Genomic DNA, 18,777 nt, shown 5'->3' on the forward strand with positions numbered 1-18,777 from the left:
TTTTGCCTTATTATAATATGCAGAATAGGCTATGGATATGTTTATTGGGATGAGGAGATGCTGGCCTATGAGCTGTTGTTTGGACCATTCTGTTCCTTGACTGTGACTGATTTGCGCTGTGAAATGTTGTCTTTATTGTAGGAAGGGATTTGAGCCAGAAAGAATTGAAGCTCTTCTTCACAAGCTGGAAATCCAGATGAAACACCAGTCGTCCGCCTTTGGTCTCTCTCTAGCTTCGGTAAGTTTGTATATGTTTTTATCTTGTCTAGCGTCTACCTTATCATACTTATGCACAAGCTGAAATACTTGTTGCACAAATTTCCCTATTCTAAGAGTTATGGGAACCTATTGTGGGAAATTGATTCGCTGCAAATATTTAGTCATTGTTTACTTAAAAAGTACTGTATTTTTACTATATTAAATGTTCCTACTTTATTTATCATTCTGTATGTTTATTCTCCTTTTCTTCAAGTACATTGCATCATGTTGGAATCATGACGGAGACCCCGCTGATATGTTGAAAATTGGAGACAAAATAAGTAAATTTAGACAGTGTCTTAAAGACAACCCGATTTTCCTTCAGCAAAAAGTCAAGCAGTATTTTCAGGTAATTGTGTGTGTGTGTGTGTGTGTGTGTGTGTGTGTGTGTATGTACCTTTAGTTGAAAAAGAAACTAAAACACACTGATTTTTTTCCTTCTGCATTTAATTTAAGTAAATCGATGTTTCAGTATGAACACACATCTTTTATAAAGGTAATCCTGCATTGATAATGGCTTCACTCACTTGGTCTTGGTGCAGTGTAGCTAATGACAGGATTGGTTGGCTAGACTATGTTGGCTTCTTGTGCCTTAAACAAATCCAATATCCGGAGCATTCTTACTTTTCCTTGTGTCTATGTATTTCACGTAAGAAAAATAACTTTCGTCAAACATACATTCTGCAGTTTCCAATAGTAATTTTATTTGGTGGTCAATTACATATTTTTATACAGATTATGTTCTGTTTTCGTATTATCTTTTGTATTAAGATAAGCTTGTTTTTAATTGTTAAACGTTTTTGTCACTTTAATCAAAGTGCATTATATTGATACTTTTAAAATAATATATCACTAGCTATATATCTAATATATAAATGCTTAGTGGCGTCTCTGTGTGTGTGTGTGTGTGTGAAAAAAAAAAAAAACAAGTTGCAGCGTCACCTGCTGGGCGGAGTTATACACTGATCTACTAAATTCTTAGTGTGTGTGGGGAAAAAAATTCAAAAAGGGCTGAAATTTGGTAGGGCTCAAACTCATTTTCGTGAGGTAATTTTACCTCATGAACACACATTAAAAAGGCTGCTTGCGTCGGGAAGTAACGCTCTTCCCCTGAGGAGGCCTGGGCTAGGCCCAAATGCATGATGAGAACCTTTTTAAGACCTTAAGTAGCTTGATTTGACTAGAATGTATAAACTAATATAAATATGTATTCTGTCTCATGAATCATCTGCATTTTGTTTTTACTGATGATGGAGCACTAGTGAGCATTTAAAGTCCTTTCACCTCATTATCTGAGTATATTTTTTGGTCTTCTCATTAGCATCATGTTTTACAGGATAATCTGCACAGGATGACATTGTCTATGAGTCCCGATGAAGAACATTATGAGAGGCAGGCGCGACTGGAAAATGAAAAACTGAGGCAAAAGGTCAAAGCTTTGTCTGAAGAAGAGCGAAAACAAATATATGATAAAGGTTACCAGGCTAAATTAAATCTCTAATATACAATAACTCACAGATTCTGTATATGAGTAGTACGAAGACTGTGTCTTTAAGGAGCTACTTCATTTAGTGATTCCTTGATAGAGTGCATTATTGCACCAACCAGATCATTTATTTATTTAGTTTGTTTAAAAAAAAAAAAAATAATTCTATAGTATTTACACATTTCTTTATGGAAATTCATGTATGGCTAATGCATTGCTTGTTATTCCAGCAATGAATGTTGTGTTTTATGTGCTGGTGACTTTGACAAGTTAGAGAACACTACAGATAAAGGCATCTGATATGTTTTTGTTTTCAGCCATTTGGGGGACATTGCGCCTCTATAGTCCAAGGTCTCCAGCCAGAAGTGCAGACACTCCAAATTTCTACACTAAGACTTGAAACTCTTCCCCCTTTACCCCCAATAGGGGTGTGAAAAAAAATTCTACAATTTTTAATTCGTTTTTGCTTTATTTTTTTAAACATTTAAGTGGTTCTGTGGCATCTGCACAACCTGAAAGGTCTGAAGCGGAGTGAGGAGGTACTGTTTTAATACCGCCTGTGGCTGCTCACCTTCCTATCCCCTCCCTATGAGGGATGACCCCGGGTGCACAGACTGCACATTGGAGGCTGGTAACCCACCCACTATTCAGTCTGGGCTCTTTAGGAATGGTGGCAATGTTCTGTATTGGATCCTGGAGCCAATCCCCTCACTGCCAGCTCTTCATTTTTAGTGGGCTCTCACTCTGAGAGAAGGCCCCCCGAAACGGACAGCTGTTTGACTGTCTCCAGCTCTTTCCTTCTATACACCTATGACCGAGAAGTAATAGATTGGAAAGTAGTAGGGAGGAATTGCAGTGTGGCAGACAAATTTTTGAATTGCTGACCTTTGTGGAGCATGTCTGTGAGGCTTCTGGTGGACGATGCTCTGGATGCTGGACTCGTAGGGCTGAAAATGTCAAAACTCTCTGGCTTAATGGCAGATATCCAGTCTGCTTCCCAGGCATTATCAGGTAATGTCTTATTTGGAGCAAACCTGGATAAAACTGGCCAGACCACAGGGGGGGTAAAGGTTGTTTTCTGCAATGTTCACAGGCACAGAAGCTCCATATGTTTTTTTTTTTTTTTTGTTCGTTACCCGAAAACAGCAGGTGTTCTTACTGGAGGACAATATTCTTTACTAGGACTAGCAAAGTATCTGAAAGATTGCAGATGGATGTTTTTGCATCAAGGTCTTTAGGGAAGATGGTCTTTAACTTCAAGAAGGTGTAGTTTGCACAGTTACACTCAAGGGGAGTTCCAGATCAGTCACACCATCATCTGACCAGCTGGTTCATCGGACTGTGTCCAAAAGTGCTTCAGTCGCTCCCCTGGTGTCTGAGAGTCAACTTCCTAAACATGGTTCAAGCCTTGACCATTTTGTAGTTGAACATGATGGCAATGGATGCCGGCATTCAGCGCTGGAGGGCTGTCTCTCCTCAGGGCCGCTTTCAGTATCTTTGCCCTTAGTAGGAGTCCAAGCTTCTAATAAATATGTTGCAACGAAGAGCGATGTTCAACTCTCTTTTCAGAGGACATTATCCCTCGGGAGGACGGGCCATAAAGATTCAGACAGACAATGCCACAGCAGTGGCATATCTCAACCATCAGGGAGGCACCAAGAGCTCTCGCCATGATGGAAACCCAGAAAAGAATGCATTGAGCATAACACAGTGTTCCAGCTATCTCAGCAGTGTTCATTCCTGTGTTGGAAAACTGGGAATAAACCTTTCTCAGTGAGCAGGCCCATCACCTGTAAGTCTTCCAACAAATTGTGAAACGATAGGTCTGCTGGATGTTGGCAACTCAGCTGAACCACAATGTGGAACGCTTCTCCGGAACATGACTTCCAAAAATGATGATGGTGGACGCCGTGTTGGTTCCTTGAAACTTTCAAGTGACTATTTCACTGGTAGAAATGTTCCTGTGGCTTCTGATGAAGGTAAAAGGAAAGTGTGTTTGGGTAATCCTGGTTGCTCCGGATTGGCCAATGAGCTTATACAACAGATATTTTCTACATTGCAGCAGGCATGTCTTGGCATCTGTCTCTAAGACTAGATCCGGTATGTCAGGGATCTTTTTGTCTCTAAGGTTTCATGTGGCTGGTTTTAATACCTTGGCTGTGGAAAGCAATGATCTTTAAAGATAAGGGCTTGAATGACTGTGTATCGCCTAAAACAGTGCTTAATGCCAGAAAACAGTTTAAATTGAGAATTACTATGTGGTTTTGAGGACTTGTATCTCCTTGTGTGAAAAGATGGGTTTTCCTACATCTTTCTTTCAGTTGACCTGCTTATTGCAGTTGTTGCAGGAGGCTCCGGATGGCGGTTTGAGACTTGGCTCTCTGAAGATTTTCGTTTTTGGCCCTTTTCAGTTTTCTTTCAGAGATAAACTGACTCCTGAAGTGCAGACTTTCTTACAGAGAGTGGTTCATGTGCATCCTCCATACCTCTCCCCTATACCTGTTTGGGATAAAAAATCTCGTGCTGACAGCTTTACAGCTTCCTATTTTTGGACACTTTGATTGAATGGAGTTAAAGTTCTTTACTTGGAAGACCAACTTTTTGTTCTCTCTACAGCTAGTCGAGTTTCTGAGCTGGGAACGCTGTCATGTAAGTCTTCATATCTCATGGTGATATTTTGATTTTGGACCGTGGTAGGTCTCCGGAAGACATTGTCAGGACTTTGAGCACTTGTGTTTATAGGACTCATAATGTGCACAAAATGGCAGATCTTTAGCTCCTCTTTTTATCTTGGTGGATTACTTTGGTTTTTTGACAGGCTTACTTTTGAGCAGGGCAACCTGTTCCAGAAAATGTGAGGAAGCATTCTACCAGATCGGTGAGTGTGTCCTGGATGGCACTGTACAGTTCCAGCTGAGCAGCTGGGTCAGGCAGCACCTGCTCTTCTGTCCACACATTTACTAAGTTTACCAAGTTTATTGTGTTTGCGTCCAAGGATACCAGTTTTGGACAGAAGGTGCTTCACTCCAGTTCTACGTGTGCCCACTTTTAGTGAAAACTTGGAACATCACAAGTGTCCCCCATTTGGAAGAAAGAGAAGATGGTATATTTTCTTTGAATCCATTGGTAGGCAACCTTTTAGGCTCTAGTTCTGCTTTTATGTTATGATGTTCTTGCACTAAGAGTACATTGCTTTTCCTCGGCTATGTTCTATTCTGCGGGGCTTGGTTTGTAAAATAATTGGCTTCCTGATGACAGAAGGGTATAAAGGGGCAAGAGATTCAAACCTTAGTGTAGAAATTTAAGTGTCCGCCCTCCTGGCTGACTCTTTATAAAACAAGGTCTCCAATGGCCCCCCTGTGAACTCTGAGAAACAGATTGAATGCAAGTGTAAAAATTCTGCTTCTCATATTTTTTTTAAGGAAAATTAGGATATGACCAGTTGTGTGGACCCAAACCAATCCGATCTTTTCAAATGATAGCACAGATCCAAATATCTAATTACTGATGATTTGTAGCCATTCGTGGGCATTCGCCAACCAAACTAAAATCTACTCATTTGATCTGACCCTTGAATGATTGTATTGGTGATTGCAACGTTTATACCAGTTTGAGCAGCTACTATTACATGAACTCAAAGGCTGACGTTTGTTTCATATTAACTTGGGCTTCATGTAGTAGTGGTATTGAGCACTTGTTTCAGATTATTTATGCACAGGCAGTGCATGAAATGCAGCATATAGATTAGGGTCATTGATCTATATAAAGAACTACATGTTAGTTTAATGTGAATGAAGGCTGAAAGTATGGAAATAGTTCATGCCGCTTAAGTATTTGTAGCGTTGCAGCAACCAGAATCCAGTATCCTTACTACTGGCAGCAGGAGGTGACTGGTCTGGCTTCCTGTTGGTCTAATAAGGGTCATTATATTTACTAGTCCTCTCAAATGCTACATAAATCACTTCTCTCTACAGTCTTGGCGGGAGCTAAGTAGACTGAAAAGCAATGTGTCATCTGAGACTATGGGATCGCTTGAAATGCGCACCATAAAAACACTAAGGGGATCATAGAACAAATAGTAGGGGAGTGATAGAAATAATAAGCTGTCCCATTTTACAATATTTGTAATCTGAATTTTACCTGTTTTTTAAATGTCTTATAATGTTTCATCTTTGTTCTATGTTTTTGTTTTTGTTTTCTTTATTGAGTTTGGCATAAATATAATTGTGTTCTGATCCAACTACAGGTTTAGAATTACTAAAGCTACAGAGTAAACCACAGGATGCTTCGTGTCTTCCTGCACTCAAGGTGTCTGACATTGAGCCATCCATCCCATATACAGACCTGGAATTGGCATATGCAGGTTATTAATATATACAGAAATAAATTCTCTATAATTATGTGTACCTTGGCTCATCTGGACATTGTCACTTCCATGTGTTTTCCTGATGTTTTCAATGATAAGTATCTGTACTGTTAACACTTCAGCTACATGATTTTTTTTCTTAAGTGACAAGTAGAAGTAATTGTATGTTTTCTTTAAATTGATGGATGGTTACTTTTTTGTGAATTATAAAAAAAAGTATCTCAAATCAATATATTACATTTCGAGTTGAGAATACATTTTTAACATGATTTACAGGTATTACATGTCAAGATTTAAAGAATTTATGCACATAGTAAAAATCATGTACAGCAATTCAAATAGTTAAATGCATTCAATGGAAAGGTAATAGTAGTGATCATAATATAAAGCAAAAGTATATAATGCATATCAGAATTGAACTATATACCTCACATGCGCAGATGGAGCACACTTCTTTGAGATAAGAGGCACAATCAACACACCGGGCAAGCGTTATCACTCGTTGGAGTGGGCAGCTTTAATTCAGAGCTATCTGGCACATCTTTCCTGCTCCAGGATGCCTTGGATAACACTATGTATAAACCACAGTTTGGCTGTGTAAGATATATACATTTTATAGTATAAATGTTCTATTAACAGTTCTCCAACTCTTGGCAACACTTCAGTCACACAATGTAGTTGCTACTACATGCTATAATTCCTAACCAGGATAGCCTTTACTTTTAATCTATTATTAAAGAGGTTCTCCTTTTGAATTGATGGTTCCATTTTGTTTATTTCTTTGTAAACTGTTTTAATGTATTAAACATGGTTTATATGCCTCTAGGTAAGGTTCCTGTACAGTACTGTGCACAGCCGACAAATGGCATGGTGTATTTCCGAGCAGTCTCCAGCCTAAATACACTTCCTGAGGAGCTGAAGCCCTATGTGCCTCTTTTCTGCAATGTTGTTACCAAGTAAGGGGCTTATTATATATGATGTCTTAAGCTGGGTGTACACTCTACAGAAATTTTCTTCCAATGTGTTATCTGTAACGATTTACCACCCACTGATGAAAACAAAAAGTCCTGATGAGCATGCTGATTCCTGTGTACACACTATACACGTTTTACAAAATTTACCTTCAGATCTGTGCTCTTCATCTGTCATAACAATCAGCTGAAAAGATCATGACTCTGTAAACTCTATACATACACACTGCAGAATTGGAACAACATCGTTGAAGGAAATTTTTAAACTGAACTAAAAATTTTGTTCAATGATACAATGGGCTCTGGAACGATAAAAGTTTATCTTTGCAGGGTACACACTGCTGTGATATCGGGTCGTTTATCATCTGATTGGCCTGATAATCGGCTGAAAACACTTAAGTGTGTACCCAGCCTTCCTCTGGTCGGTGTTCTCTTTTCATATGACCATCTTTCTATATATTCATTCATTGCAGATGTTCCTCATGTCTATAAATTGACTCTTCTAGTTATATAAAAATTACACTTGTATCTGGATTCTTTAAGCAAACTGCTTAATACTTTACGTCACAGTGAACAGCTGTAGATCATGTAGCACAACCTGAGCCTCTGTTTCCTTTTGGAGTGGGGCGGGAAATATTGGAAACTCCCTCCCTATTTTTCCGCTCCTAATGTAGGATTCCCTAGTGCTTTTCTAGGGAGTAGCAAGGGTGCATTAACTGCACCCATCCAGGAACACACATGGGCCAAAGCCCTAGTTCAAGTACCCTTCTTCCCTTCCTATTATATCATCGGGGACTGTTATGGATGAGATAATGGTACACCCCTCCTCAAAGAGAAATTCAAGATTAGGGAAACACTCCACCCATGTACCAACCCCTGTCATGACTATCTAGAGCTCCAGAGCAATAGAACTACAATTCCTCTCCCAGATATTGCATATTTCAAGAACACTTCTGACAAGAGGATATCGATGTCTTTCTCAAAAGCCTGTTTTCCACCTATGGGCTTGCTCTTTGGCCGATTTTTCAAGTGATCTTCAAGGGGACAGAACAGCAAAGGTTAAAGGTTGGCTCACTCGTCACCCTGAAATGACCCAATTCTGGTTGATCTCTGTTGATCAGCCACGGCTTTTTCCTCTTTAGCCATGTGTTCTATCGCAATGCCCCTTTTTTCTTTTAAAGCTTTAATGCTAAGAAATGCCTCTGCTATAAATATAATTAATATAGATCTGCTATAATTATTTCCCCTTTGTATTTATTTTTGCCTATTAAATTCTTTACTGCATTTGAAATTGAACCTATATTTCCTAAATAGTTCTTGAATACATTATTAGTACACTTTATTACGGCTTTTGATTTTCCTCGTTTAATGAGATGAAGTCAATTATAATCGATCGATCGTATCGATTCCTATATAACCTATTGATTCTGTCTATTTCTTCCACCATAAATCTGGGTCAAATAGAGGCTGATTAGCTGTACAGCTGATTCACACTTATGAGGTACTTATTTCCTCTCCCTGGTTGATATTATGTATATAGGGTGATGCACGACCTAGCACACACACTCTGGGCAAAAAGTAGACCGTGCATTAAGCACAAGCTGGCTCTCCGTTCTGTAGTATTGGTTGTCTTGCAAGAGGGCTATGTTTAGCAAGACTTTTGCTTGAGTTGCTCTGTAGGACCTTAATCTTCCAGCTCTGCACATACCCAGGCACACTTCTGGGTTGCAGAGACGTTTCTTGGGAGCACGAGAGCATCTGCAAGTGTGTTGGGTGAACCATGCAAACAAGGTGCGCAGAAACCCCAAACCTCCAGAACTTGGTGGTGGTTACTGGCGCCAGGTGGATTGAGGGCTGGGATGCTTGCCCATTCTGTAACCAGTCATGTCAATGCTCAATCTCTTTTTCTTCTTTTTTTGAAAACCATTCCTATTAAAGTATTGTGACTAACAAATTTGTTCTCTGCAGGATGGGCTGTGGTGTTTATAATTACCGGGAACAAGCACAACAGATGGAACTGACGACTGGAGGGATGTCCGTCAGTCCACACATCGTACCAGATGACTCCAATATGGACAGTTATGAACAGGTGACAACTCCTGAATTAATCCCACAACACAAATGAACTATGGCGGCACCCCTTATTTTGTTCAGATGACTGAATACAACCTTTCATTCTCCAGCTGTAATAATGGATCAGAACGTCTTAATTGTATTATATCGGGTAAATCTTTTGTTATGTAATATCGGTGAACTTTAAGATTCCGTAATTGCATTTTATATTTTCGACTTTCAATAGTTATATCTGGGTAAACTTGCTTCAACTGGAAAAAAATGTAGAATACGAATTGTAAAATTAATTTTTTTCTTACATTGGCTCCTATTCAACTAGGCTGTGCTCTTTTCATCGCTGTGCTTAGACCGGAATATGCCTGACATGATGCATCTATGGAGTGAAATATTTAACAGGTAATTTTACCTCATTAAATAGCATTTTCTTTGAGTGCAAAACACATGGAGTTCCACTGGGCTACTTTTCAACCATTGCTTATATCCTATTTCATTTGTTTAAAATTAAATTCCTATAGAAGTGCACTTAACATGACTTTTTCCTGCACCAGTCTCCTTGTAGCCTGGCATATCTACTGAACACTGTCCATACTGTGCTATCAGTCACCCTGCTCCTTCCACTAGCTCACCCATTGTAGCTTCCTGCTCCGCTTCATTACCTTTCTCACATTGTGACACTGCTGATCTCCCATGCAGGCATCTCCATCACACTAGGTTCATTTCAACCATCTGATTGGCTGGTTGTACTATTCCTGCTACTTCTAAACTAAGGACATTCATAACAAACTGGAGATAAATAATTGCATATAATAAGGTGCTCAGCTGCAGGTCAAACACACATTGCAGACCCATATTGTATAAATGGTGTATTTTTTGCCTCTTGTATTTTTTTAATTTTGCTTTTCTATACAATCAGTTTCTTTATTGGCTATAAAGAAACGATAAGGCAGAGTTGCCTGTGATGGAGCAAATGTCCCATAACCTGCTAGTCAATTTATGGGTGGACAGACTTGACTAATGGTGTAAATATCCACCACAAAATGCAGGACACTCGACTAGAGGCAAACTCAGGGTGAACCTGCTTATCTCGTCAATGTGTGTGTGCAGATATGCAGAAGGACGCACGGCTAGGTTTAGAGGCTTGTGCCAAGACGAATGTGCAGATCCATATCTAGTACCAAATAGTTGGTCCCAAGTAGTTTGCCAATTGATCGATTATCACTGCTGATGGATATATTTTTAAAAATGATGTTGCAAAATTAATAGTATTACGTAGGGGAAGGTGTTTTGAGCTTTTAGTATATGGACACAGATGACATTTAAAAGTGGACTTTTCACTGTTTGGTTGACTTGCCAGTAACTTTATGGTTCATGACGTTTATGTTCCCATATTTAAATTACTGCAGCATACGTGTCCTATTCTGTTACTCTTGGATATGTTGTAAACAAAATTAATTGGTTTTGTTAATTTTTCTATAGTACTCACTTTGACGATGAGGAACGGTTGCAGGTTTTAGTGCGAATGATCGCACAAGATCTGTCTAATGGGATACCGAGTTCTGGACATCTATACGCCTCAATACGTGCAAGTAGAACACTGACACCAGCTGGTGAAGTTCAAGAGCTCTTCAGTGGAATGGATCAGGTGAGAAGGTTAAACATCAGCAATGCAGTTTCCTCTCCTGCAGCTGAGTACAGAACGTCCTTACTATGGAGGTCATTATGTGGCACACCTCCAATTTGCATTGGTATGTTTGGATTTCCAGCAGAGTGCATTTGTGTATGGCACAAGATGGTGGCGGTTTCAAACGACAGAAGTTGGGTGGTGGAAGGCTGCAGTTTTTAGGGGCGCCTCTGGCTTCGCAGAAGGGAGCACAGCTATTTTTAATCTGCACAGAGAATTGTAAAATTTTTTGCACCAGCTCAGAGGTGGCAAACACCTGGTGTAATCCTATAATTTACTGTTTGCACTTCATTGAAGATGTACATTTTTAGGTGCACTTTACCCAATTTATTACATGTGGCACATTTGTGGGGTTTTATTTTTGAAGGCAGTCTCTTATGAATAATAGAAGCCACAAATGAAGATAAACCAAACAGTATTTTGGGAGAAAAAATTGAAAAGTTAATTTTTGATGTAAGGGGAAGTGGGAGGTAGGAGTTTAATGTGACGGTTACACTTTTGCACAGTACACTTCATGAGAGTTTTTTCACTTCTCATTTACTGAGGTGTCCACAGTGTGCTGCAACTTGGCGGATCAAAGAGGCACCTAGTACAAATCCCAATGTGGTGTGCATTGCATGCTGTAAATTAGGTCCTTCTGTCTTGCGCATATATGAACGCGTAGATGTATATCCGGTTTCTATAGTTGTTTTGTTACAGATTAAACAGTTAATTTATTTTACATCTTTGCATGCTTCTAATGAATGTCAATCTCTGACATTTACATTAGGTCAGAATGATGAAAAGGATTGCAGAAATGCCTGATTTGAGTCCGATATTACGGAAGTTATCTCGTATTCGGAAGTACTTACTACTGAGTGACAGCCTAAGGTAAGACCCTAATAATTGTGTGTATACCTAAGTTTGCTTGAATAGCGAAACCAGGACATTATAGGGTGGGTTATTCTTTCCATGACAACGGACTGTATAGACTGTCTGAGGTAAGGTCAAGACACACGTTGAGCACCAATCCGGCTCTGTATTCTGTTGTCATGAATGCTGCTGCTCACGTGTTTGCTGCATGTTCAACAATCATGGCCAAAAGTTTTGAGAGTGACACAAGTATTGGTTTTCACAAAGTTTGCTGCTTCAGTTTTCAGACCTTTTTGTCAGATGTTGCTATGATATATACTAAAGTAAAATTACAAGCATTTATAAGTGTCAAGCATTTTATTGACCATTACATTAAGTTTATGCAAAGGGTCAATATTTGCAGTGTTGACCCTTCTTTTTAAAGACCTCTGCAATTCGCCCTGGCATGCTGTCAATCAACTTCTGGGCCACATACTGACTGATGGCCGCCCATTCTTGCCTAATCAATGCTTGGAGTTTCAGAATTTGTGGGGTTTTTTGTCCACCCGCCTCTTGAGGATTGATCACAAGTTCTCAATGGGATTAAGGTCTGGGGAGTTGCCTGCCCATTTACCCAAAATTTTGATGTTTTGATCCCTGAGCCACTTAGGTATCACTTTTTTTGTCTTATGGCAAGGTGCTTCATTGTGCTGGAAAAGGCATTGTTCATCACCAGACAGTTCTTGTATGGTTGGGAGAAGTCACTCTTGGAGGATGTTTTGGTACCATTCTTTATTCATGGCTGTGTTTGTAGGCAAAATTGTAAGGGAGCCCACTCCCTTGGCTGAGAAGCAACCCCCACACGTCTCAGGATGCTTTACTGTTGGTATGACACAGGACTGATGGTTGTGCTCAACTTTCCTTCTCCGGACAAGCTTTTTTCCAGATGCCCCAAACAATCTGAAAAGGGATTAATCAGAGAAAATGACTTTACCCCAGTCCTCAAGTGGCTTCTTTGCTGGCCTTCTTGACACCATGCCATCCTCCAAAAGACTTCGGCTCACTGTACGTGCAGGTGCCCCTATCCCGCAGCTGAATCAACTTTAGAAAACGGTTCTGGTAATTGCAGGGCATTCTTGGACGCCTTGAAGCCTTCTTCACAACTATTAAACCTCTCTCCTTGAAGTTATTTATTATTATTATTATTATTATTAATATTTATTTATAAGGCGCCACAAGGCATCCGCAGCGCCGTACAGAGACAAACAAAATCACAATACAATGGGAGACAGCACAGTACAGTAAACACAGCAACTCAGTACGCTCAATGCACAGCTAGAGAGGGCGGGGAAGGGGGAGGGAGGATCCGCAAACGACGGGGCCCAAGAAGGAGGGCGCGGAAGACAGGGAGACTCCCAGGGGGGAGGAGGGAGAGTGGACGTGGGGTGGAGGAGCCTCGAGGAGGAGGGCTAAGTAGCTGGAGAGCAGAGTTAGAAGTGGTGGAAACAGGAGATCCCTGTTGAATTGAACAGGTGTTCAATTCTGGAGGCCATATCTCCAGAAGGATATTAATACATTAGACTGTACAAAGAAGGGCAACTAAAATTATGCATGGTCTACATCACAAAAATTACCCGAAAAGACTAAAAAAAAAAAATGGTTGATTTGGGTGCAACCTTACTAGCCGCAATATCCTTGCCTGTGAAACCCTTTTTGTGCAAAGCAATGATGACTACACGCATTTCCTTACAGGTAACCATGATTAACAGAAGAAGAACAATGATTTCAAGCACCACCCTTCTTTTAAAGCTTCCAGTCTGTTATTCTAACTCAGGCAGCAGGACCGTAATCTCCAGCCTTGTCTTCGTCAACACTCTCGCCTGTATTCACGAGAGAATCACTGACCTGATATCAGCTGGCCCTTTTGTGGCAGGGGAAATGTTGTTTTTGGGATAAAGTTCATTGTCATGGCAGAGAGGGGGCTTTGAAATTAATTGCAATTGTGAAAATTAATATTTGTGTCATTCTCAAAACTTTTAACCAAGACTGTACATTATTGTGAGTGTGGATTTGGATAGCTGTTTGTTTTATGCAGAGGACATTGCTGGTTCTGCCTTGTGGGAACATTGAATGACTACTTCATGGGAAGGTGCTCTGTAAAGATGAACACTTTAGACACATTTTAAATATTTGATCCACTAGTATAAATACAGTTTTTTAGTACTTAAGGGGGCATGACCGATGCAGTCATACTCAGGGGCGGATCTAGAGAATATTTGTACCCGGGGCGATGTAGGGGGGGGGGGGATTTAGGCTCCGCCCCCTTTTTTACATCTGAGGCTGCCGGCGGCTGCACACTATGTGCAGGTCCGTTCAGCAGTGACAGGCAGGGACAGTGTGCTCCCCGGATGCTCTGATTGTGTTTAAAACACAATCAGAGCATCTGAGTGCTGCCGCCAACTTCAATGTCTGAAAACCATGCTCTGCGTGGCCATTGAGGGGCTGTCAGTATTGTGGGAACCCGATCTTTTTAGTTTTTTCAGTACAAGCGAGAGCATGAGTATTGGCGGGAATAGGTAGACTAGCCAGGCGTGCCATAGAACTGTCATGGCATCTGTGAATTGTGCTTAAGGGTCTCCAGACTTTGAGCAGTATAGGGGAACCTGATAGTTTAGCCTGGATGCCATAAGATTGCTGTCCTAGTGGAATGCTGGGGCAGGCCGGAGATCAAAGACCTGCTTGTTGAGGGGCTATTAGCCTGGGTGAACCCTCTGCCTGCTGAGGAAGTCGGCCTCCAAATTTTCCACGCACAGTAAGTAAATGGACGATAATTTGGGAACATGCCACTCCACCCATACCATGATCCTGGCCGTCTCTCCCTCCCCAACCTAACAGACTAACGTCTGTCGTAACTAAGGTCCATGGCCAGGCCCGAAGATACTGACCCTTCTCCAGATTTTGTTTGAATAACCATCATGCGAGGGAAAGGCGAGTGGGTTTCGACAGGCGGGTGATCTGCCTGTCTTAAATGCACCTGGGAACCTGACCATTTCTGAAGAATTTCCCTGTGAAGCAGGCGAGAGTGGAATTGTGCAAAAGGCACTGATACCATCGTTCCCAGGAGTTTCATGCAACTGAGGAGAGAGACTTCTCTCCAAACAAGGAAGGTCCTGGTTTTGCGAGGACCTTGGTTTCCAGTAAATCTACTCTCTGTGTCACTGTGTCGAATATGAGTCCCAGGAAATGCATTCCCTGTGCCGGAGTAAGAGGTGACTTGGGTAAATTCAGACCCCACCCGTGAGCTTCCAGAAACTGCATTGTGATGTGTCGAGAGCAACGCCGATGGCGCCTTCAGAAGGAGATCGTCCAGATAGTTCCCTATCATGACTCCCTTCTGGCGCGGATTCCTGCCATGATCACAAGGATTTTGGTGAACAATTGGGGAGCAGTCACTAAACCGAAAATTAGGGCTTTGAACTGAAAGTGGGAGTTTCCTACAAGTGGAGAAGGCAATGCTGTCCCCTCCATATACTAACATGCAGGTAGGCATCTTCAATGTCTATGGAGGCCAGGAACTCTCCCTGCTCCATTCCGGTAATGACAGTCCGAAGGGACTCCATTCTGAACTTTTAAGGTTGAACCTGCCTGTTAAGAGACTGCAGATTTAATATTGGACGGAATGATCCGTCTGGCTTTGGCACCAGGAAGAGGCTGGAGTAAAACCCCTGGCCTCTTTCCTGCGTTGAAACGGGAACAATAACCCCGGCAGCAAGCAAATTCTGAATTGCCTCCTGAAGTGCCCTGCACTTGAGGGGACAAAGGGGGGTTGCTGTGGTGAAGAACCTCCGTAGTGGAAACTGAACTAAGTCTATGACATAGCCCCAGAACACAATTCCTTGTGTCCAAACGTACGTGGTGCGTACCCACCACTGGCCTTGGAAGCGAAGAAGACGTCCGACACCAACACAAATTCCCCTGGGGAAAGACTGTCGTGATGTGGGCTTATCACCCGGTCTTGAGGTTCCTCGCCTAACAGCGCTCTCCTACCTTTGCTATACGCCCCCCCTTGTGGCAGAGGATTGGTCTCTAAATGGGGTACCCCGGGCTTGGTTTAAGGAACGAAAGGACCAAAGCAGTTCTTGTCATGGTCTATTGGAGCCCATGGGAAGAGCGTTGCTCTTTTCTCCTGTGACCACCTAAATGACATTTTCTGGTGGGAAAGCAGCCACCTGCGCCTTGGTCTTTTTAAACAAGGAGAACCCCGATGGGGCTGTGGGCTTCCGGTTCTGCAAAATCTAAGGTATGTCTGATACCCAGAATGAGGTTATCAATGTTATGGGCAGGGGCAGAATCCACAGAACGAAGTGTCCTCTTCCTGCAGATCAATGTCTAATTCACCTTCCTCCTCTTCTGAGAAATGCTCTGAATCATGATTGTGGCCCTGGGCCGTATCAGAAATAATCCTTTTGGCCCTGTGTGATACTGTAAGCAGGCGTTTCCCCTCCCTGAACTGAATCGGACTGAGTGGATGTGCCTGCTACACACACTCTGTCGAAGTGTGAGAAACGGGAACCTCACTTACCTCTGCGGACTGTAACGTCACCCTGGTGAGTTCCGCGGTGGCTGCTGTTAGTGACTTAGCCCAGAGCGGTTTTTCCATAGCTGCTGCTCACATTTGGCACATGTATTATAGAGCGCAGCTCTACAAGAGGGTCTCTCTTATGTTTGGACGTTCCCTTCTCGGACATATTTTAAATGTATAACAGATTAATTACAATATTAAAAAGAAATATATATATTTAAAATCTGTATGTATGTGTTTTTTGTTTTGTGATAAGTCTGAGAACTACAGTCTGTCTATAGTATAAAAAGATCTTACCAAGTCTCTATGCTAGGTATATCTTTGCATATACACCAATTCCAAGACACTGAAACAATAGTCCTGATTGTGTAAACACCCTAAAAGGTATGACATTCGTTTCTATAGATCACAATTCTAAAAATGATACAATACTAGTTGAGGAGAGGCAGAGCAGAGGAACAGTGTGCAGCACGATGATCTCTGTGTCCCAGAGTCCAAAGATGGGCGCTTTTACGCCAGGACGTAGAGAAAAAGTAGGGGGCCGTCCTTCCTACAGAACCTCCCTAAAGATGTCCGCCTCCGTAAACCGCCGATGGTTTGGTATGGCAGTCAGCGTGACTTGCACGCACGCTATGAATTAATGCCCAGGTAGCGTGTACAGTAGCGGAGCTACCGAATCGCCTCCTGAGGAATGCAATCGTTACACTGACCCCTTGCTGCTCGTAGTCTATGGGTGGGGTGACTTGCCAACACATCCGTAGCGTGGGGAGGAGAGGTTGCTGCAGTCTCCCTCCTGCGTGACTGTGGCCGAATAAACTGGCCAATTTCCTATATGGGGCACCTAAAGCCCTAATGGCACACCAACAAAATATGGCCTCAGCTGCTCGTTTCTAGGAGAGGACCGCTGGCAAAGAGGTGCAAAGTAAGTGAGCCAGGCTGCTGTTTACCTTCGCAGGGACCCAGAGTGAATAGAGCAGACAGGCTATTTACCCTTCTGGGTCGTTCCCCGCGCTGCACCTGAAGGGGAAATTAAAATAAAAGCGTGTAAACCTACTAACTAACACAAGTATAGGCAGGAGCCTATACCTACATGACCTATCTCCTAGGCACTTAAAAGTGTCTAAACTCCTAGTCCCACCTACTATACCTCAATGTATTGCAGTGTCCCCCAATGGTGGGAAAGAAAATTAAAATACTGTATGATTTGTACTTGGCAGTAGGTAAATTCTGCTGCAAACTTCTAGTTCATATATGTAAAATGCTTGTACCAGTTACGTTTTAATTTCCTGTTCAACAGGTGTTCAGTGAACACCACACCTCAGCAGATGTCTGCAGCATCAAAGGAAGTTGAACACTTTGTGGCAGGAATCCAGCGGAGTAAAAAAGAACGGAAAGCCATTCGCCCTCATATTGTTGAGGTACACAGCAATGCATTTGTTGTTAGATACTAAAGTACTCCTGCCTATTGGTCATATCACTTCTTTTTATCCCTTTATCTGGACACAGCCGTCAAATGTGTGTGTATAGTATGTAAATGAATGAATACATTACGGAATAAAAAAGTTAGTGTTCATAATGATGTCATTAACAAGTAGCACTCCTCGTCTGATTTCACCGTAGCTTAGCTGAAAGCCCTATGTAAGAGAGCTTGTTGGCAACAGCTGTAATAATGTCTCTCTTTGTTCCCGGATACTTAATTGCTAATTCAATGTAAAAGCTGTTTAATTGTAATTTCTGCAGAAACCAAGTGATTCTGACAGCACCGTGCATTGGCTGCCTCCAGTAGGGGTTGGGGCTATTGTTAGAGGTGGGCCATGATTCATGTGTCTGGTGTACCTCCCTGTTGCAAGTGGTTATACACAGCAGTGATGGAGAGTTGATGTAGATAAGGATGCTACTGGTGAAAGTCATAAATGTAAAATGTTATTTAAAAACCATGTTCTCCATGACGCTGACACATCATGCATTGGTGCCAAGCTCTCATGTAAAGATATGTTAACATGACCTACAACTTCCATTTTTTTAAAATTCTATTTCCTTTTTGTAGAATTTTTTTTTTTTTTTCTTTTCTGGAAAATATTTCATGTCCAGTTGTTTCATTTTCTAGAAATCCTTAAATCCTACAACAGATGGGAGTGAAGTTTCACAGCGTGGCTGCAGAAAGTTGGTTCATGTAAGTAATCTGTGACATTAACAGCGTGTACATAAACTACAATCTGGATTTATCTGTTGCCCTGTTCTGTTGGGCTCATTGTACTACATCTACTTGCTGTATTAGTCATGGGAATTACAATTAACAAAAATGTGCAGTAACCTTAATTAACCAATCAGCAATAAGTTTTCAGTGATTATTTCTCAAGTCGTCGATACCCAAGTCACAAGTAGTTTCCTGGAGGTAGGAAAGAAAAAAAAAAAAGTCTCTGCTAACCATTTTCTTAAGTTCAGTCCCCCCCTCTCCTTATAGCACTCTTCAACTCTTTTACGAACCTTGAACTCTTATCCCCCAGAAGATAGCTTTCAAGGCCAGTA

The 18,777-nt window shown here is 41.5% G+C and overlaps 1 protein-coding gene across 1 annotated transcript in view; it reads left to right on the forward strand.

Annotated features, from left to right (window-relative positions):
* The window catches only part of PITRM1 (pitrilysin metallopeptidase 1), a 43,756-nt gene that overhangs the window by 18,718 nt on the left and 6,261 nt on the right, over positions 1–18,777 (forward strand). The window contains exons 12-22 of the mRNA XM_075212072.1: positions 142–238; positions 473–607; positions 1,595–1,733; positions 5,991–6,107; positions 6,937–7,066; positions 9,050–9,170; positions 9,474–9,550; positions 10,631–10,796; positions 11,605–11,705; positions 17,546–17,666; positions 18,356–18,421. Of these exons, the coding sequence (XP_075068173.1) occupies positions 142–238; positions 473–607; positions 1,595–1,733; positions 5,991–6,107; positions 6,937–7,066; positions 9,050–9,170; positions 9,474–9,550; positions 10,631–10,796; positions 11,605–11,705; positions 17,546–17,666; positions 18,356–18,421 (1,270 nt within the window). The remainder of the gene's footprint in view (positions 1–141; positions 239–472; positions 608–1,594; positions 1,734–5,990; positions 6,108–6,936; positions 7,067–9,049; positions 9,171–9,473; positions 9,551–10,630; positions 10,797–11,604; positions 11,706–17,545; positions 17,667–18,355; positions 18,422–18,777) is intronic.

The sequence above is a fragment of the Mixophyes fleayi genome, chromosome 5 (assembly GCF_038048845.1).
Source record: "Mixophyes fleayi isolate aMixFle1 chromosome 5, aMixFle1.hap1, whole genome shotgun sequence".
NCBI classification, from domain to species: Eukaryota; Metazoa; Chordata; class Amphibia; order Anura; family Limnodynastidae; genus Mixophyes; species Mixophyes fleayi.